Source organism: Tamandua tetradactyla, chromosome 4 (assembly GCF_023851605.1).
Source record: "Tamandua tetradactyla isolate mTamTet1 chromosome 4, mTamTet1.pri, whole genome shotgun sequence".
NCBI lineage: Eukaryota > Metazoa > Chordata > Mammalia > Pilosa > Myrmecophagidae > Tamandua > Tamandua tetradactyla.
The window spans coordinates 78,178,493-78,201,026 of record NC_135330.1 but is presented as its reverse complement, the minus strand read 5'-3'; the positions used below and the strand labels follow the sequence as shown (position 1 = coordinate 78,201,026).

At 35.9% G+C, this 22,534-nt stretch overlaps 1 protein-coding gene across 2 annotated transcripts in view; it reads right to left on the bottom strand.

Moving 5' to 3' along the window:
• Positions 1 to 22,534, bottom strand: part of RRP15 (ribosomal RNA processing 15 homolog) — a 63,601-nt gene that overhangs the window by 32,960 nt on the left and 8,107 nt on the right. For both annotated transcript variants that reach the window (XM_077157848.1, XM_077157847.1), the window contains exons 2-4: positions 15,762 to 16,036; positions 13,191 to 13,288; positions 10,172 to 10,373 (exon numbers count right to left, since the gene is read on the bottom strand). In XM_077157848.1, the coding sequence (XP_077013963.1) occupies positions 10,172 to 10,373; positions 13,191 to 13,288; positions 15,762 to 16,036 (575 nt within the window). The remainder of the gene's footprint in view (positions 1 to 10,171; positions 10,374 to 13,190; positions 13,289 to 15,761; positions 16,037 to 22,534) is intronic.

Here is a 22,534-nt window from a genome sequence, read left to right as displayed (position 1 = left end):
TGCTGAATACACGAACAGAAATGGAAAACCTCTTCAAAAATGAAATCGATAAATTGAGGGAGGACATGAAGAGGACATGGGCTGAACATAAAGAAGAAATAGAAAAACTGAAAAAACAAATCACAGAACTTATGGAAGTGAAGGATAAAGTAGAAAAGATGGAAAAAACAATGGATACCTACAATGATAGATTTAAAGAGACAGAAGATAGAATTAGTGATTTGGAGGATGGAACATCTGAATTCCAAAAAGAAACAGAAACTATCCGGAAAAGAATGGAAAAATTTGAACAAGTTATCAGGGAACTCAAGGACAATATGAACCGCATAAATATACGTGTTGTGGGTGTCCCAGAAGGAGAAGAGAAGGGAAAAAGAGGAGAAAAACTAATGGAAGAAATTATCACTGAAAATTTCTCAACTCTTATGAAGGACCTAAAACTACAGATCCAAGAAGTGCAGCGCACCCCAAAGAGATTAGACCCAAATAGGCGTTCTCCAAGACACTTACTAGTTAGAATGTCAGAGGTCAAAGAGAAAGAGAGGATCTTGAAAGCAGCAAGAGAAAAACAATCCATCACATACAAGGGAAACCCAATAAGACTATGTGTAGATTTCTCAGCAGAAACCATGGAAGCTAGAAGACAGTGGGATGACATATTTAAATTACTAAAAGAGAAAAACTGCCAACCAAGACTCCTATATCCAGCAAAATTATTCTTCAAAAATGAGGGAGAAATTAAAACATTCTCAGACAAAAAGTCACTGAGAGAATTTGTGATCAGGAGACCAGCTCTGCAAGAAATACTAAAGGGAGCACTAGAGTCAGATATGAAAAGACAGAAGAGAGAGGTATGGAGAAGAGTGTAGAAAGAAGGAAAATCAGATATGATATATATAATACAAAAGGCAAAATGTTAGAGGAAAATATAATCCAAACAGTAATAACACTAAATGTTAATGGACTGAATCCCCCAATCAAAAGACATAGACTGGCAGAATGGATTAAAAAACAGGATCCTTCTATATGCTGTCTACAGGAAACACATCTTAGACCCAAAGATAAACATAGGTTGAAAGTGAAAGGTTGGGAAAAGATATTTCATGCAAATAACAACCAGAAAAGAGCAGGAGTGGCTATACTAATATCCAACAAATTAGACTTCAAATGTAAAACAGTTAAAAGAGACAAAGAAGGACACTATCTATTAATAAAAGGAACAATTAAACAAGAAGACATAACAATCATAAATATTTACGCACCGAACCAGATGCCCCAAAATACGTGAGGAATACACTGCAAACACTGAAAAGGGAAATAGACTCATATACCATAATAGTTGGAGACTTCAATTCACCACTCTCATCAATGGACAGAACATCTAGACAGAGGATCAATAAAGAAATAGAGAATCTGAATATTACTATAAATGAGCTAGACTTAACAGACATTTATAGGACATTACATCCCACAACAGCAGGATACACCTTTTTCTCAAGTGCTCATGGATCATTCTCAAAGATAGACCATATGCTGGGTCACAAAGCAAGTCTTAACAAATTTAAAAAGATTGAAATCATACACAACACTTTCTCGGATCATAAAGGAATGAAGTTGGAAATCAATAACAGGCGGAGTGTCAGAAAATTCACAAATACGTGGAGGCTCAACAACACACTCCTAAACAACGACTGGGTCAAAGAAGAAATTGCTAGAGAAATTAGCAAATACCTCGAGGCGAATGAAAATGAAAACACAACATCTCAAAACTTATGGGACACAGCAAAGGCAGTGCTAAGAGGGAAATTTATTGCCCTAAATGCCTATATCAGAAAAGAAGAAAAGGCAAAAATGCAGGAATTAACTGTCTACTTGGAAGAACTGGAGAAAGAGCAGCAAACTAATCCCAAAGCAAGCAAAAGGAAAGAAATAACAAAGATTAGAGCAGAAATAAATGAAATTGAAAACATGAAAACAATAGAGAAAATCAATAAGGCCAGAAGTTGGTTCTATGAGAAAATCAATAAGATTGATGGGCCCTTAGCAAGATTGACAAAAAGAAGAAGAGAGAGGATGCAAATAAATAAGATCAGAAATGGAAGAGGAGACATAACTACTGACCTCACAGAAATAAAGGAGGTAATTACAGGATACTATGAACAACTTTATGCTAATAAATACAACAATTTAGAGGAAATGGACGGGTTCCTGGAAAGACATGAACAACCAACTTTGACTCAAGAAGACATAGATGACCTCGACAAACCAATCACAAGTAAAGAAATTGAATCAGTCATTCAAAAGCTTCCTAAAAAGAAAAGTCCAGGACCAGACGGCTTCACATGTGAATTCTATCAAACATTCCAGAAAGAATTAGTACCAACTCTCCTCAAACTCTTCAAAATAATCGAAGTGGAGGGAAAACTACCTAATTCATTCTATGAAGCCAACATCACCCTCATACCAAAACCAGGCAAAGATATTACAAAAAAAGAAAACTACAGGCCAATCTCTCTAATGAATATAGATGCAAAAATCCTCAATAAAATTCTAGCAAATCGTATCCAACAACACATTAAAAGAATTATACATCATGACCAAGTAGGATTCATCCCAGGTATGCAAGGATGGTTCAACATAAGAAAATCAATTAATGTAATACACCATATCAACAAATCAAAGCAGAAAAATCACATGATCATCTCCATTGATGCAGAGAAGGCATTTGACAAGATTCAACATCCTTTCCTGTTGAAAACACTTCAAAGGATAGGAATACAAGGGAACTTCCTTAAAATGATAGAGGGAATATATGAAAAACCCACAGCTAATATCATCCTCAATGGGGAAAAATTGAAAACTTTCCCCCTAAGATCAGGAACAAGACAAGGATGTCCACTACCACCACTATTATTCAACATTGTGTTGGAGGTTCTAGCCAGAGCAATTAGACAAGAAAAAGAAATACAAGGCATCAAAATTGGAAAGGAAGAAGTAAAACTATCACTGTTTGCAGGCGATATGATACTATACGTCGAAAACCCGGAAAAATCCACAACAAAACTACTAGAGCTAATAAATGAGTACAGCAAAGTAGCAGGTTACAAGATCAACATTCAAAAATCTGTAGCATTTCTATACAGTAGCAATGAACAAGCGGAGGGGGAAATCCCAAGAAACGAATCCCATTTACAATTGCAACTAAAAGAATAAAATACCTAGGAATAAATTTAACTAAAGAGACAAAAAACCTATATAAAGAAAACTACAAAAAACTGCTAAAAGAAATCACAGAAGACCTAAATAGATGGAAGGGCATACTGTGTTCATGGATTGGAAGACTAAATATAGTTAAGATGTCAATCCTACCTAAATTGATTTACAGATTCAATGCAATACCAATCAAAATCCCAACAACTTATTTTTCAGGAATAGAAAAACCAATAAGCAAATTTATCTGGAAGGGCAGGGTGCCCCGAATTGCTAAAAACATCTTGAGGAAAAAAAACAAAGCTGGAGGTCTTGCACTGCCGTACTTTAAGGCATATTATGAAGCCACAGTGGTCAAAACAGCATGGTATTGGCATAAAGATAGATATATTGACCAATGGAATTGAATAGAGTGCTCAGATATAGACCCTTTCATCTATGGACATTTGATCTTTGATAAGGCAGTCAAGCCAACTCACCTGGGACAGAACAGTCTCTTCAATAAATCGTGCCTAGAGAACTGGATATCCATATGCAAAAGAATGAAAGAAGACCCATATCTCACACCCTACACAAAAGTTAACTCAAAATGGATCAAAGATCTAAACATTAGGTCTAAGACCATAAAACAGCTAGAGGAAAATGTAGGGAGATATCTTACGAATCTTACAATTGGAGGCAGTTTTATGGACCTTAAACCTAAAGCAAGAGCACTGAAGAAGGAAATAAATAAATGGGAACTCCTCAAAATTAAACACTTTTGTGCATCAAAGAACTTCATCAAGAAAGTAAAAAGACAGCCTACACAATGGGAAACAATATTTGGAAACGACATATCAGATAAAGGTCTAGTTTCCAGAATTTATAAAGAGATTGTTCAACTCAACAACAAAAAGACAGCCAACCCAATTACAAAATGGGAAAAAGACTTGAACAGACACCTCTCAGAGGAGGAAATACAAATGGCCAAAAGGCACATGAAGAGATGCTCAATGTCCCTGGCCATTAGAGAAATGCAAATCAAAACCACAATGAGATATCATCTCACACCCACCAGAATGGCCATTATCAACAAAACAGAAAATGACAAGTGCTGGAGAGGATGCGGTGAAAGAGGCACACTTATCCACTGTTGGTGGGAATGTCAAATGGTGCAACCACTGTGGAAGGCAGTTTGGCGGTTCCTCAAAAAGCTGAATATAGAATTGCCATACGACCCAGCAATACCACTGCTGGGAATCTACTCAAAGGAATTAAGGGCAAAAACTCAAATGGACATTTGCACACCAATGTTTATAGCAGCGTTATTTACAATTGCAAAGAGATGGAAACAGCCAAAATGTCCATCAACAGACGAGTGGCTAAACAAACTGTGGTATATACATACGATGGAATATTATGCAGCTTTAAGACAGGATAAAATTATGAAGCATGTAATAACATGGATGGACCTAGAGAACATTATGCTGAGTGAGTCTTGCCGAAAACTAAAAGACAAATACTGTATGGTCCCAATGATGTGAATCGACATTCGAGAATAAACTTAGAATATGTCATTGGTAACAGAGTTCAGCAGGAGTTAGAAACAGGGTAAGATAATGGGTAATTGGAGCTGATGGGATACAGACTGTGCAACAGGACTAGATACAAAAACTCAAAAATGGACAGCACAATAATACCTAATTGTAAAGTAATCATGTTAAAACACTGAATGAAGCTGCGTCTGAGCTACAGGTTTTTGTTTTGTTTTGTTCTTACTATTATTACTTTTATTTTTTTTCTCTATGTTAACATTCTATATCTTTTTTGGTTGTGTTTCTAGTTCTTCTAAACTGATGCAAATGTACTAAGAAACGATGATCATGCATCTATGTGATGATGTTAAGAATTACTGATTGCATATGTAGAATGGTATGATTTCTAAATGTTGGGTTAATTTCTTTTTTTCCATTAATTAATAAAAAAAAAAATATATATATATATAAATTTTGTACCAAATAAACATTTTTTTGTATTAGTCTCAACAAAAAAAAAAAAAAAGAAAGAAATTCACCTCGACATGATTTTCTGTGGATCAGCAGTAAAATAAAGAATTCCAAGAAACAGGGATAATAATACCCAAGAGAGAAAGCAAGCCCTATGCATTCATCTCTAGCTACCTGGTCAATGCTCCCAAAAATGTTCTCTTTGGTGGCTACAAGGTGGTCAGAGCCCTGTGAAGTCATGAGGATACAGAGGGGCCTGCTCATGGCCCCTGCCCTAAAGGAGCTCACAGGCTAATACACCAATGAGGATAGAGAAATCCCAGCCCTGGTCTTGGGAAGGGAGAATACCAAATCTCAGTTCTGAAGGAATATCAGGGACAGTTTACTATAGGCGTTTTATAGTAAATTCTGTAAAATACTTTGGTTAAATTTGTGACATTTTTGGAAGAAATTGTAGTATGCTGCATCTGTATTTCAGCCATTCCATCTTCACTCAGTATGAATGTGCAGTGACTGTCCACAGACCTCAGTGATGTGAGTGCTGCTGCTCAGGACAGGTTGCTAATATGCAGAAGGGGTGGATGATGTTTCTTTCTTCTCATGATGCATGTTTCTGTATGTTAATGACTTATTAGGTAGCTATTAAGACACTAGAATTGATAAATGTGTACAGGGTCCTTTTGCAAGGAAACTGGTTATGACTCGATCCAAGTGTTTAACAATTGGGGCTATAAGTCTGACCATTATGGGCTTTTTCAAGGGTGAAGACATAAGGTCTTAATCAGAGTGTAACTTACAGTTTCCTTTTAAAAAAAAACAAAAACAAAAACCTGGCAGCTATAGAATACACTATGTGCATTTATAATATTTTTAAATTAAATGTTTTATATTCACATGTGGTGGGGAGTCTTGTCATTAAGGTGTGTATAATTTTAGAGTCCAGTTGGTTTTTCTCCTAATTAGACTGTACTTGATTTCATAGTAAGAAATGCTATGCTGCATTATATCCTGCTTAAATCCTCATTCTACCTAAGTTAACTAACCCTCTACTGATATTGCAGACCCTAATGGATTTTATATATAAGGGCCCTAGAATACACAAGTTTTTCACATCAGCATCATCTATTACTAATAATCTGAAGCAGTTAGTGCAATTTTTCATTGTGACATGGTTGGTCTCATAACTAGGCTGTTTTTCTCCTCTACCAGGAGGAAACAATACTGAAGTTCTTTTCCTTGCAGAGTTTGTATTATAGCAACCCTTAGAGTAAATTTGCTGTGGGAGAAGGACATACAGCTCCAGTTTATTGAACTTTCGCAAATTAAGATGTCAGGTTAAGTTACTTCTAGTATTGCATACTGGGAAAATCACATTTATAGAGATGACCTTCACAGTGGTTTTGAAATTCATCTTCTTCTATTGAAGTTTATAGGTCAATCATTTAGTGTTGACTCAATTTACAAATAAACTTATTTATCCATCAAAAAAAGAGGGTATTGGATAAAAATCTTGTGTTCTGAAGACCAGGATTGTCCAGAGAAAGGACAATGAGCAATGGCCATAAGAGGTCACTGTTCATACTGTATGACGAGGGGAGGAGAATCCATTAGGAAAGGGTGAAATAAGCAACCATGAAAGGACAAAGTGAAATACAAATGAAAAAAAGCATTATCCTGTAATTCATTTATAAATAGTTTTGGCACACCAAATCTATTCCTAGCTTTGCCTTCCTCATATCCTTCAAATGCCTAAATAGTCCATCTAATTCAGTAAACATACCTGGAATTACTTATCTGTATCTTAAATTAATATTCCCACATATACTTTGAAATTCCCCTCACACTAAGGGTAGGCACTTAATTTACCATTTTACTGTACTCAGTGTAACCAATATTAACATGTACTCTAGACACATTAATATAGAATTTGTATGTTGTGGTGTTAATCTTCTTTGCTACTTATTTATTTGAATCCATATGTGTATCTTAATTGTAAGACTTTAAAAGATATAAGGGGTAGCAACTGGCACAAAGAGGCATTTAAAAATATTTCTGATATCAATTTAAACCACAAATACTAGATTTTATCTAATTATTCACATGTAAACTCAAGTGTACTTCAAAAAAAGTCTGGTTATTCATTCATGAGTATAAAATTAAAATGAAACAAACATTTTTAAACAAAAGAAATGCGCAGGGTATTGGTGAACTGGGGTAGGTAGTTCTAGAAATAATTTGAATAAATCCACTTTGGCTTGAATCTCAAGCAATTTTTGACCTCATCTAGATTAGTACTATGCCTATGATAACTGGAGCAGAAAAAAAGAAAATGAAGGGCAAGTTCAAATGATTAAGAAAGAAAACCTGCTGATGCGATTGGAAAGAACCCTGCTGAATTTCCATAGCTCACTAAAGAAATAATCCAAAAGCAATAAAAAAAGTTTCCATAAAAAATTATTTTGAAACCAACAAGAAAAGGAAAAAGAACAAGCCTTTTCCTTTGTGCCTTCCTATTAGCTCTTTCTCATTTAATGCTGCTGATCTTTCGCCAATTTTAACAATAAATTGTCACTAGCAAGAACACAGGCTGTGAGGACGTTTTAACTAAAAAAGCAGAAATTCCAAACACAGTGTTCATATGTTTATAATTACTTCTAAAAGATGCTTTAAAATAGTAGCACCAGTGAAAACCATTATTATGCAAATGTAGTTTGTCATCATGAGAGACAAACTTAAAAAGCTGAGAAAATGTCAAAATTAAGCACAATGGCAATTTAATCAAGGAAGTTGAAAAAAATACTTCAACCCCAGGTTGGCATGAAATTCCTAAATGTTTTTCTTGCTAGAGTTTCAATTGTGTTCTCAAAACACAAAAAACTTATGACAGAAACTCTAATGTCCTCAGTGAATAAAGTATTTTTTGTCGGCAACAGAAATCAAGCCATCAAATTCAACTATGTACTTTGCTTTAATTTTTTTTTTAATTAGCACTTTTACGAGTAAAGCACTGTGCTGGCTTGAAAGTGTTGTGTACCCCAGAAAAACCATGTCCTTTAATCAAAGGTAGGGTAGAAACCTTTGATTAGATTATATCCGTGGAGATATGGCGCATCCAGCTGTGGGTATGGTCTTCTGATTTGATGGAGAGAGGCTCCACCCACTTAAGTAGATCTTGATTAGTTTACTGGAGTACTTTAAAAGGAGAGATAATTTGGAGAATACGTAGTTGCTTCAGAGCTCAAAGAGATGCAGAGCCCAGCAGACATTGCCATGTGCCTTCCCATAAGATACTATGCAAGCCAGAACCAGAGTTTGCCCCAGAAGAGCTAAGTGAAGGCTCACAGATGCTTAGGGAGGAAAATACTGGAATCAGAACCTGGAAGCAAGGACCAGCAGATGCCAGCCACATGTCTTCCCATGTGACAGACATTGGCCTTCCTTGAGTCAAGGTATTTTTCTCTGGATGCCTTAGTTTAAACTGTGAACTTGTAACTTAATAAATTCCCTTTTTAAAAGCCAACCCATGGGCGGGTCACGGTGGCTCAGTGGCAGAGTTCTCGCCTGCAATGCCGGAGACCCGGGTTTGATTCCCAGTGCCTGTCCATGCAAAAAAAAAAAAAAAAAAAGCCAACCCATTTCTGGTATATTGCATTTCTGGCAGAATCAACAAACTAAAACAAGCACATTTCAAAACCTTTCACCTTGAATATTAAATAGGAAACCACTGAAGTCCACGGGTCAAAAGGGCTGGAGAGGCAACATTATCATATCAAAGACTGCGAACTGTATTTATGTCTTTCATCTCCCAACTACCAAACATCACCAAAGCTGGCCTCAACACAAGGATGACTTTGCCCCTTATTTCCTAAAGAACCAAAGCTTCATATTTTAGAAGTTACATATCATCACAATTATCTCTGTGGGAAAAAGTGTGAAACTGAGGCACACTCTTATCATGTAGGCTTCTATTCCCCAAAATGCACAAAATCAGACATGGGAGATAACAGTTCTGCTAATCTGAAAGTGTGTTACCTCAGAAAAGCCACATCCTTTAATCCTGATCCAATCTTGTGGGTGCAGTTGTTTCTTTTCATCATGATTCAATATTGTAGGTTGGAAATGCTTTTGATTAGATTATTCCCACAGAAATGTGGTGTGCCCAATTTTGTGTGCGGCCTTTTGGTTATATAGAGGTGTGACTGCCCATTCAAGGCGGGTTTTGATTAATTTACTAGAGTCCTTTAAAAGGAGAAACATTTTGAAGAAACTTTAGATGCAGATGCTCAGAGAACAGATGCTTCAGAGCTGACAGAGCCAATACAAGACCAGAAGTTTGGAGATGCAGGGCCCAGCAGATGTCGCAATGCGCTTTCCCATGAGATCCTAAGCAAGCCGAAACACAGAGTTGTGTCCCAGAGGAGCTAAGTGAAGGCTCACAAATGTCAAGTGAGGAAAGCCCACTTGGAAACAGGACAAAAGCAATGGAAACAGGTGCAAGGGACCAGCAGATGCCAGTCATGTGCCTTCCAGGACAGAGGTGTTACGAACGGCATCAGTCTTTCCTTAATGAAGGTAACCCAACCTCTTGTTGGGGCCTTAATTTGAACATTTTCTCAGCCTTAGAACTGTAAACCTGTAACTAATTAAATTTCTTTCATAAAAACCATTCCATTTCTGGTATATTGTAATCTGGCAGCTTAATGAGCTAACACGGCAGCCCTATCTCGAAAAAAGTTTACTTGAGTCTATTTGGTTCCTGAATTATACCAGGAATATGATATCAATAACTGACAATTTCCATACTAAGTAAGTCAGCATGGAACTAAAGAATCCAAACTCTTAAAGAAATTAGGAAAGGGCATGCAGGAATTTTAATAAAATTTGGAAAACATATTTCTATAGTGTGCCTTTCCATTTCAAACTCTTTAGTTTAAGAGGTGAAAGTCTGATAACAGATTCCTACATAAAAGTCTTACCTGTTTGGCTTTTGTGCTCCTCCCTGTAGAATTTTTCTCATTTGTACTTCCATCCATTCCTCTAAGAACACTGATGAAATCTTTCTTAGAAACTGTTGATATCAACTTAGCACGCTTTCTAATAGAGCTTCCAGCTTCTTTAACTTTTTCATCCACATTCTTTTGATGCTTCTGAACAGCATTAAATAATTGCACCACACCCCTGTAGAATATAACAGGACCACAACAATGTAGTTAAATAACAATTACACTAGACTACAAAGTCTATAAGAGCAGGAAAAATGTATTTGCATTGCCTAGAAAAGAGGCAAGTATTTAGGCACTTGAAAGAGTATGTGGCTCAGCAGGCAAGAATGCCTGCCTGCCATGCCAGAGGACCCGGGTTCGATTCCCGGTGCCTGCCCATGTTAAAAAAAAAAAAAAAAGATTAAAAAAAAAAAGAAAGAGTATGTCTGAAAACTGAACATACATTTTAATCAGTGAATATAGAGTTTTGAATACAGAGAACAAATACATGTGAATTGGTATATGGTATTTTTCACCTTTCCTCTTTCTAAATCAACTTTTGTGCTATTTGGACTGAGAATTGCTTTTAATACACAAATACCTATTTCTCAAACTAGAAACATTTTCCTATTTATATTATAATTATATTATGTTTGAAGGCATTACAGTGTAATAGAAAGAGCACAGCCTTTTTAGTTAACTAAGAATTTGACTATAGGAAAGATTTTCTGGATCTCAATTTCATAGGTAAATGAGAAAAATAATACTTGAGTAGCTTAAAATGTATAAGGCTATATATAACTCTTGTGATATGAAATTAAAATTTTTTTAAATATTTATTTAAAGTACTTTGTTCTAGAGTTATATAAGTTCATTCAAAGATGAGTTCTGAAGATTTAGACTTGCAGTGTCCAATACAACAGCCACTAATTACATGTGGCTCTTTTGAGCACTAAAAAGGTGTAATATGAACTGAGATGTACTGCAAGTTTAAAACGCACACTGGATTTCAAAAACTTAGTATGAACTGAGAATGAAATAAATATCTGATTAAAAAGTGTTTTCTATTGATTATATGGTAAAATGACATTATTTTGAATATAATGGGTTAAGTATATTATAGGAATAAATTACATCTTCCTTTTACTGTTAATGTGGCTGCTAGAAAATTTTAAATTACATACATTGGTCACATAATATTTCTTCTACTGGACAGCATTTTTTTGTTTGTTTGCTTTTTTGTTTTTGGACAGCATTAATTTAAATCATTAAGATCCCCACCAGCTCTTATCTATTCTCTTGATATAATGATTTAGAATGCAAGGCACTGATTCAGGCCATTTCTCAGAGCTGTGTTTCAGTAAGCCCCATAGCACAGCCAAAAAGCAGGCTGCTCCCGCAAGCATAAAGCAGACTGCTTTCATCCACTATAAAAGCAAGCACAGTGTTTTTTTCCCAAAACACAACCCATTGCATGTGCAAACACCCATCTAGGACATCTGTGTTGCCCCTGTAGGACAAGGGAAATCAGCAACCTAAAGCTCTAGGTATTGCCTTTGCTAGGAGTCCTTTATCTCTGCCCTGGGAACCTCTTGTCTTCTGCTGACATCTAGACATCTAACACACTTTACCAGGCCAATTTATTAGCTTGCAAGGAGAGTAAATTCCAGACCCTTCACAGCAAAGCCAGGACTAGGGTGAGCTAAGTGAGTTGCTTAGGGTGCAGAATTTAAGAAGGTACTTTATCTCAGATTTGTACAGGAACCATGTACTTTTTTAGAGCTTTATATGCCTTAATTCGCTTAATTTTCAGAGAAACTCTACAGGGCAAATATAATACTATTCTCTTTTTTACAGCAAGGTGAATTGGGGCAGAGAGAAATTAATTAACTGCCCAATGACACACAGCTAATAAGGGTCAGTCCTGGGATTTAAACACAGCAGACCGGCTCTATCACCCACATGCTTAACCACCACACTTCACTACCTCACTGTACCTCAACGGAGCAGAAAATGACCAATAGAATTTAAGAAATAGAATTTTTAAATAATTCCACTAAATACAACTGCTACCTCCTCTTGTCTGTGAAGCCTTCCCAATTCCCTAGAAAATCTCCTGTCCTGTGTTTCCAACACATAGTCATATCTCTATTCTCAAAGTAAAGAATTACTTTCATTCCTACAAATGAGTGGGCAGGGACCACCCAGCAGCCACCATATCTTACTTACTTCTGAACAAAGAAGGCATCAAACAAGTATATGGTGCAGGGATATAAAAGGGTAGCATCAAATTGTTAGATCGTGTAACATGTTTTGTCATGAATATAATGCAAGATAAAAATAATCATCTAGTGCCATAGATTTAGATAATTATCATGATAGAAATGTAATAAGGTCTGATTACACTGTTCTCGTGATTATAAAAATAAGATGATCTAGGGAGGGTCACTGTGGCTCAGCTGGCAGAGTTCTTGCCTGCCATGCCAGAGACCCGGGTTTGGTTCCTGATGCCTGCCCATGCCAAAAAAAAAAAGATGATCTAAAATACATTCTTACTGAACATACACTTAGCACATTATATTCTTTCCTCATGAGACCTACAAAATCTTGGGTTGAGTAAAGTACTGAACAGGCAGGCTTAGATTTAAATCACTTGATTCCTAGAAGGCAGAGCTTAAAAAATCAAATCTGGCAGAAATAGATCACTATCAAAAAATTAGTCCTTTTTTTTTTTTTTTTTTACATTTTTTTATTAGAGAAATTGTAGGTTTATAAAAAATCATGCAGGAAATTCAGAGTTCTCATAGACTCCCACAGTTTTCCCTATAATTAACTTTCCAATTAATTCTAAACTTTGTTATAACTGATGAAACAATATTATAATTATACTATGAACTATAGCCTATATTAGGGTCTACTATTTGTGTTGTGCAGTCCTATGGTTTGTTTCTTATTTTTATTCTAGTAACATGTTGGTATACATATTTTTTAAAGAGCAAAAACACTATCTTACCTTGTTGCAATTCTCTGAAGATTTCTCTCTGTTTCTTTGTCTTTAACAACATCTGGTTTTACTCTGCATATCATTTCCCACTCCCGTTTCTTATCAAGCTGTGTTATAAATATTGTTATGTGAAAGAATATTAGGCATTTTTGAAAGTGCAGCACACTTTGATATGATACTCTGTGAAAGGACAAAGGTAATAAATCATTCTGGCTTAGCCTGTCATAGGGACTTTAAAACAAACCCCACAATATTAGGGGTTCAATTCAGGGAGGCTGTGGTTAGCACAGAGCGTGTCATGTGAGAGGCACAAAGTGAGTTTCTGTCAGGTTCTCTGCCAGCAGGGGCCTGGAGAGCTGCCAGCACATTCAGCCAGGCACTATACAGTAGAATGTGAGAGAAGAACATACGTGATCTGCCATTACCAGGTAAATCTAAGGAAGTTGCTAAATAACCATAAGCTTATACACCGTTTCTCTTTATTTTCAGAAACTTACTTCCATGGCAGTGAGAATTAATAGTTTGTACCAGTTTTTAAAAGAAAAGCTTCATATCCACATATATCCTATTTATACAGTGACTATTTTTCCTTTCACAAAGACATTTTAATCTGTTTCTCCTCTTATGGCACATCTGAGCGACATCCGTGCCATATATGGTATATCGATCAAACAAAAGCCAATGTATTTCTCTGCTATCATACAGAAGTAGAAGAGGAACAGTGAAAAAGAAAAAAATACCATGAACAAAATGTTCAAAACCGCCTTCAAGCAGTGCCCTCTGCCCAGGCACTTAACTCAATAAGTTGCTTCTCCAGGTTTCCTTCTTAGGCAAACATTTCACCAAACATCATATGCAAAGAATATGATGAACTAATAACCAAGAATCTGGTAAACACTACATCAGTAATAAGAACTAATAAAAAATGTTTATCACTTCCTTTTCTCTACTCATCTATCTCTCAATATGTATTAATGAAAATTCCTAATCATAGTAGACAAAATTCTTGCTCTCAAATTAGCCTGATTCCTTTGTAAATAAATACATTCTTCCTCAAATCAGTAAATTCATTTTAGCAGTGATGAAATTCACTACCAGTTTATGTCCGGGAAAAAAATCTTACTTTTAAATCAAAAGTCAATTCTTAATTATCTGTAGTACACAAGTGGTAACAAACATGCATAATCCCAAAACATCTCTTTAATTGTGAAATGAATTTTTATATTTATGATTAGAAATAAGTAACTAAAATACTGGAAATTCATAAAATTTAATGAACACTAAGAAATAATGATAATATAGATATATAGACCCTACTCAGAAATATATATAAAGAATATTCATAGCTGCTTCTCTCTCATGTTTCTGGTTATGAACATGTGTGCTTTCATGTATGACGTGGACAGTGGCACTCTAGCTTTGACTTAAAGCACAGTTAGGATACACTTCTCTCCGCCTCAAAATATTGTTCTTACCCTTACTGGAATGTTAGGACTAGAGGTAATTAAGGATCTGAGGTTTTTTAAAGCCTCTGCTAGCTGTTGCCAGATATTATAAAGATTCAAATTTGTTTAAAAAGTTATCAGTAAGATTTAGAGACAAAATATATCTTAAAGTACAATGAGAATACCAAATAAATCATAAATGTACTTTATGTTTGTTTCCAAGAGCAATGCTTGAAAATTCCCAATATAGGACTTTCAAATGAAGAAACCAGTATTAAAAACAAAGAAAATGTGCATCAGGAAACAAGATAAGGGGACTGCTAACAAATACTGACATATATTCCAATTCAAATCTGTTTTTCCTTTAATTTTATCTATAAAGTACCTCTTGGAAACTAGCACTTGTATATTGCCAGTACACTTGTGGAAAATCAGTTTTCTTCCATTAGAAAATAACAATTATTTCAGCAACTAAACATTTGAGGGACAGAGATACTTCACTAAGTACAGGGGATATAAAAACCTTATCATGACTTCTTTATATCTATAATATACAACAGCATAACACGTGTCCAAATTGTGGACTTCAATTAACAGATTGTACTATTCTAACTTCTATCGGTGGTTCAACAAAAAGCATAATGAATTCAAGTTTATACAGTGATGAAATAATCAGTTTATTATTGAACTGCAACCAACCTCTGACTAAAGATATCTTCACAAACTTACATTATAAAAACAGGTTTAGCAAAAAAGTAACTAACGTGCTTATGAAACACATTCTAATCTGAAGATTACCTCAGATCCTAATAAAGTCAGCATGTAAACAGCTAAATTGACTAAAATATTTAAACCCAGGGTTCACTGCCACATTTATAATTACTGGATTTTAAAAGAATAAATTTCCGTAGAGTTTAGTTTCTCTTGTTTTGCTTAGATGATTTAAAAAGTGAACATGCCCAACACAGTAATTTAAACTAGGTTTCTGACATAACCTTGGTTATCCATCCCCACATAAAAATCAAGTCAAAGTCTGGAATGCTAATTGGACAAACATTGCAAGGAACATTTTGCTATGAATAAGAACTAGACTAGACAAACAATCTAATCAAAAAAGACAACTGGTAGAACACACCTGTTTTCTTTTCTCTAGTCTTTCTTGCTTTAACTTTTCTTTTTCCTTTTCCAGCTTTTTGTTTTTGACCAAAATGGTGGGTTTACTTGGAGGAGTTTTTTTGTTAAGGATCTTAGCCATGGCATCTGCCCAGCCCGTATTAGTTCCCACGCCAGATTCTACAGCATTCTCATTTTCTTTGTCACAGGGTTCAATATCATCTTCATTGTCAGCTTCCATTGCTTGATCATCTTCAGAAAAATGATCCTTTTCTGATCCACAGCTTCCTACAGAACCTAAGAGTTGAAATAAACGTTAATACGATGGCCCTTTATGAAGGTAAAGCCCTCCAGCTATCTCTGATCTTGTCTTTGAGTCCCACAACTGCATGAACAGTAGAGAATGGAGACCTGTCCATCACACGGCCCCCAGAGACCTGGCCCCGCACAATGATAATAAGGCTACAGCAGCTTTAAGACCCAGGACCCAGGGAGCAGAAACACATCCAATAGCTCCTGCCACATCCCTGTAAGAGAAGCTGATGTGAAACCAGAGTAGGACATTTTCAAGTCCATGGACATTAACTGCCTCATTGAACTACCTCAAGAGACTAAAGAAGGTTATTTTAAAAACAAATGACAAGAAAATAACTTTAATCTATCAAGAAAATGGTGCAGTACTGTTATAATTTCTTTCTGAGGGATATGTCCCAGGTACTAAAATTCTAAATTTGTGTCCAGAAAAAATTAAAACCTGTGTTTATATAATCTGCATACAATATTATGAAATTGGGTATTCTGGCATTTTTGAAAAAGAAATTATCTAAGGTAGCACATGCCAAGATACCAAGATACTGATGATTCAAATACACTGCCAGGTGACAGTATGTAAAGACCAAGGTATGGGCTGAAGATACAAATTTGTAAGTATATTTCAGCAGAACCACTATAATAAGCATATACAGGTTACCAGCAAACTAGTTCATCATTTAAGATTGAAATGGCTGGGGTCAGAGAACTTGCAGAATCAAGCTCTCAGTACTTTAACTGTTACAGTCTCTCTCAGTTTCTGAAGTTAAAGATACTTCAACATTTAACAACAAATGTACACAAAGTCAGAAGAACCTGCATGCATCATTATCATCCAAACTTCTGAGGAGCTTCTGTTTTGTTCTTCGGAAGAAATCTATGGAATGTATTAGGAAATACTTCAAAGGAGAAAATCAACCAACAACTAAGTAACTTGTAACATTTTTTAATAAGCAGAACAAAAGCCTATAAAAAGGCTGAGAAAGTTACCAAAGAAGAGGAAAACTCAGAAACACCCTAGCAACTACCACTTAGCAGTAGTCTCTTTGCAAAATAATTATACTTTCTTTAGTCAACTCCAGAACTGGGTGAATCTCAAATATTAATAAAGAAAATACCATTAACTACAACTTTTTCTATCAAAATTATCTCTTTTAAGTAACAATATTAATTTAAGTAATCTAATAAATATTTATATTAAAATAAAATACCATTTAAAGCCAACACTAAAAGAAAAAAAAATGCCTGTGCATAAACAGGTTTACTGCTGCTCCATACTTAATTCCATAGCCAAACAAGAACATTCACTTAAACCTGAGGTATTGAAAAACAATCCACAGCCCCACAGTGCTACATTTCAACAAGTCTGCTCTGGATCCATTTAACCCTACCAAAGTATCTTAACTATAATCTTTCCTACTTCTTTTTTTTTTTTTTTTAGAAGTATGATTGTCTCTTTTTTTTTTTCTTGTATGATTGTCTCTTACAGTTACTTCAAAATTATTCTTCAACTCTAAGCCCCAATTTCTTTTATAAATAACTTTCAACCAAATGTGAATATTTTGCTTTAAAATTTCCATTCAGCCTTTTTGTATCAGTGTATTGCCATGTCTAAAGTAAAAGGAAGAGAATGGATAATCACCTATTAACTTCTGAACAGTTTCCGTCAATCTCTTCATGAATCAAAATAGAACTGCTGGAAAGATCTGACCTTTAATTAGTGATTATAATACTTATAATTTTAGCATTACTTTTGCTTAATTACTTTATTTTTTAAGTATTAAAAATTCATGAAAAGAAAAGGATATGGAACTAAATATTTAACACATTTCAAATAATAATTTGTAATAGTAGCAAATAGCAAACAAAAGCATACATATACAAAGTTGAAACTCAAACATGCATAAAAACAAGGTGTTTAAAATAAAAGCTACACAGAAAATAAGGTATTTTACATTTTTAAAAAAGTATACTTTAAAAACAAAATGACTATTAGACAAAATAAATTCTTGAAATCAAAAATTAAAAAAAAAATAGGGCGGGCCACGGTGGCTCAGCTGGCAAGAACACTTGCCTGCCATGCCAGAGGACCTGGGTTCGATTCCTGGTGCCTGCCCATGTATAGGAAAGAAAAAAAAAATTAAAATAAATAAAATAAAAACAAAATGTGTCTATAGCATCAAAAAAATATCAAAAGAACTGTTAAAGGTATGAAGTCACAAATTCTACCACCCTGATAGAGCTGCATATTTCTTACTAAAGAGAAATCATTTTTAAGACAGAAAACTCATTTGCTACATATTTAATTGAAAGCTTTTTATGTATTTTATATGGTAAGTAAACTTAAGAAATATGAAAACATGTGACTCTAAGCTTTCACATGCAAATAGATGACAGAATATTATTATTAGAAAACAACTATATTACTGCAAATATCTAAAATTTTGCCAAGCAAAAATTAATAACACTGTAATTCACTTCAATGAAAATTGGAATATCTCCAACATACCAAATTACAGGGCCAAAAATTTTTTCCCCTCAGATGCATCTCCTAGGTCTAGTGTTGCCTAGAGCGTATATTAAGAAACAAAGTTTGGAGAATGTACTTAGCTAAAAAGTAAATACATTAATATATATATATGTTTTATTCTCAAAAATCAGTAGCACTACACAGTGCTAATAACAAACTAAATAATTCTTTGAAAGTGCTTGTTCTAGTAAGCATTTATCTAAATGTAAAGAGTGAGACGTCTTAAATGTTGTGTCACTGAGGAATATTTAGGTGATTAAAGGAAGAAAAGTCTTGAAATAGTTCTTGATAAAATGTCAAAACTACAACACTGACATCTAGTGTTTTGTCCTGATCAATTCACATGCAAATTACATGTTTTTCATGTGCAGTATAAAGCAGCCAAAAGACTTTACAATTGTTTAAGTCACTCCAATTATTCACTATGAAACCATGGCTATTTTTCTTGGTATATTTCTTACCCAACTTGACTACTAATAATGAGTGCTATGGACGCACAATAAATCCATGAAGTTTTATACCACCGTTTAACACAACCTCTTTCACTCACCTTACCAATAAAAAAAAAATCCCAGAATTCACTAAAGTCATGGTTTTTATTTTGTTTTTGTAAAGAAGCTCTAACTCAGAGATTCTTTAGCCAAGCACTAGCTACCAATGGAAATAATGACATTTTTCTATAAATAGACTTAAAATACAAATTAATGAGGTCTCCCAACATACTAAAAAACAGGCTTTACCTCTAGGATACCAAAGATCACCACTATGGAATTCAGAAAACAGAACTTGTTCTTAAAATCTGACTGCATTCTGGTAGAGGGTAAAAAAGATGGTAGCGGAGGGGAAAGATAGGCCACCTTTGTCCTACAGAAAACAGCTGGCGGCCAGGAAGAAACTGCCTGATGGGGCTTCAGAGGCCAGGGAGCACCATAAAGAATCCAGGAAAGAGCAGGGCAAGGACACTGAAAGGCTGCAGTAGAAACTATGAGTGAATTGCTCCTGTGGCGGTGACTGGCACCCATCCTCCACTTTTGAGACTTCCATCAACCTACAGACAGGAGAGTGAAGGTGTGCCTTCCCAGCAATGGGGGCCAGTCATGTTTCTGATCCACCAGTTTGGACTACTAGGCTCCAGCTCTATATCGCAGTTATAGCCTGCCTGGAGGAAGCTGAAAAATATACACTCCCTCTGTTGTGAAAGGTTTTCAGAAGAGCACCATCTTGTAGGCAGGCCATGAGAGTGTACCTTTCGGGAGGCCAAGGGGTTAAAAAAAAAAAAAAGGTTTTTAGTGTCTTTTCTCTTTCTCTCCCCAGGGCCCTTTAGCACTAGTCTGTGCCCCAGTAAAACACAGGCAATTCTAAAATTCTAGAATAAAACTGAAGCTAAAGTCAAAGGAGAGCCATAACAGAAATCCAATCACAATAAAACACTAGGGAAGAGAGAGAGAAAAACATCAAAGTAAACTCATCAAAACAACTGGATGCCTAGACATCAGCAAAAAAATTAGAAGTCATACTAAGAAACAGGAAAATATGGTCCAGTTAAAGAAACAAATTAAAGCTTCAGATGAGACACAGTATTTGAAACAACTAATCAATGATGTTCAAACAAATCTCTTAAGTCAATTCAAGGAGATGAATAAAAAGATGGCCAAAGAAATAAAATTAAGATGACACTGGGTGAGCATAAAGAAAAGTTTGAAAATATGCAAAGAAAAATAATAGAACTTATTGAAATGAAAGACACAACAGATGAGATTAATAATATATTAGAGGCATACAACAGAAGATTTGAACAGGCAAAAGATAGGATCAGCAAGTTAGAAAATGGGGCATCTAATATGGAACAGAGAGGAGAATAGACAGAAAAAAAGAGCAGTCAAAATTGAGGAGGGTCTTAGGGAACTGAATGACAGCATGAAGCATGCAAACATATGCTCATGGGTGTCCCAGAAGAAAAGAGAAAAGGCGCAGAAAGAATATTTGAGGAAATAAAAGTGGCAGAAAATTTCCCAACTTTTATGACAGACACAGATATCCAAATTCAAGATCAATGTACTCTAAACAGAATAAATTCTAATAGCGCTACCCCCAAGCACATACTACTCTGGAATATTAAAAGCCAAAGATAAAGACAGAATTCTGAAAGCAGCAAGAGAAAAGCAACTTTTCACTTATAGGAGACACTCAATAAGACTAAGTGCTTATTTCTCATCTGAAACCATAGAGGCAAGAAGGCAGTGGTATGGTATAAAGAGAAATCTTGCCTTCAAGACAATGAAATAGAAAAATCACCAGCTAAGAATTCTTTACCTAAAAAAACTGTCCTATAAAAATGAGTGTGAGTTTAAATGTCACACATAGACAGAAACTGAGAGAGGTCTTGTTCTAGTTTGCTAGCTGCTGGAATGCAATGTACCAGAAACAGAATGGCTTTTAAAAAGGGGAATTTAATAAGTTGCTAGTTTACAGTTCTAAGGCCGAGAAAATGTCCCAGTTAAAACAGGTCTATAGATATGTCCAATCTTAGGCATCCAGGGAAAGATACCTTGGTTCAAGAAGGCCGATGAAGTACAGGGTTCTCTCTTGAGTGAGAAAGCACATGGCAAACAGGGTCAGGATTTCTCTCTCATCAGGAAAGGCATGTGGCGAACATAGCATCATCTGCTACCTTTCTTTCCCGGATTCCCTTCACGAAGCTCTCTGGGAGGTGTTTTCCTACTTCATTTCCAACAGTCGCTGGCTGATGGACTCTCTGCTTCTCATGGCTATGCGGTTCTGTGCTCTCTGAATCTCCCAGCTTTCTCTCGTCATTCTCTTGTAAACGAATCAAGACCCACCCAAATGGATGGAGACCCATCTCCACCTAATCCAGTTTAACAACCACTCTCAAGTGAGTCACATCTCCAGGGAGATGATCTAATTACAGTTTCAAACATACAGTATTGAATAGGGATTAGAAGAAAAGGCTACCTTTGTAAAATGGGATTAGGATTAAAAAATGGCTTTTCTAGGACACATACATCCTTTGAAACTGGCACATTTCACCGTCTGGACTCTAAAAAAGACATGTTTACCCCATATACAAAATACATTCATTCCATAACAATATCAGAGAACCTTAAACCATTTCAGTAACACTTTAAATACAAGCTTAATACAAGACTAAAATCAGTACAAAGTCTCATCAAAGTTAGTTAAAGGCACGGACAGTCCTAAGGCAAAATTTCCTCCACTGGCTCTGGACCTGTAAAACTCAAGAAAAGTTGTTAGCTGCCAACATATAAAGGACAAGCAGTCAAAGAATACATATATGTATTTCTATTGGGAGGAAAGAAGGCAGGGGTCAACAGACCCATACAGTTTTGAAAATCCACAGGGCAAAGTCCATTAGATTTCAAAGTTTGAGAAGTCATTTATCTTCGGGGCTTCTGAAAGTGGCAGTACCACTCTTTCCAAGGGCCTACGTAGAGGCCTGCTTCTCTCCAAATGCAACCTTGGGGGATATTGGGGAGACCACCTTTTTCTTGGCTGCACCCTCTCCAAGGATCAGGGCTGCACCAGGGTTCTCTGCCATCTCTGGGGCACACACTCGACCCCGCCATGTGGTGGCAACCAGGCTCTCCCAAGGCCCAAGGAATGTGCTTCACTCTCCCCAAGGCCTGAGGTGGCATGACTCTTCCACTGCAACGAGGTGGAAGGCCCATCCTCTGCCTTTGGGGCAAACTCACACTCTCCTTGGATAGGTCTGCTCTCCTGACTCGAAGCTTCTTGACTACAGACCCCGGCCTCCTCGGTTTTGCCCCTGAAGTTATTTATCCTCCAATGTGTCCCTTCTCTGAACCCCCCAGTCTAGATTGGCAGCAGTTTTGTTTATACAGGTCCCACAGCACTCTAGTTGGCTTTCTATGCAGTAACCTTGGATCATGCCCATTAGACATAAGGAGTTTTCACAA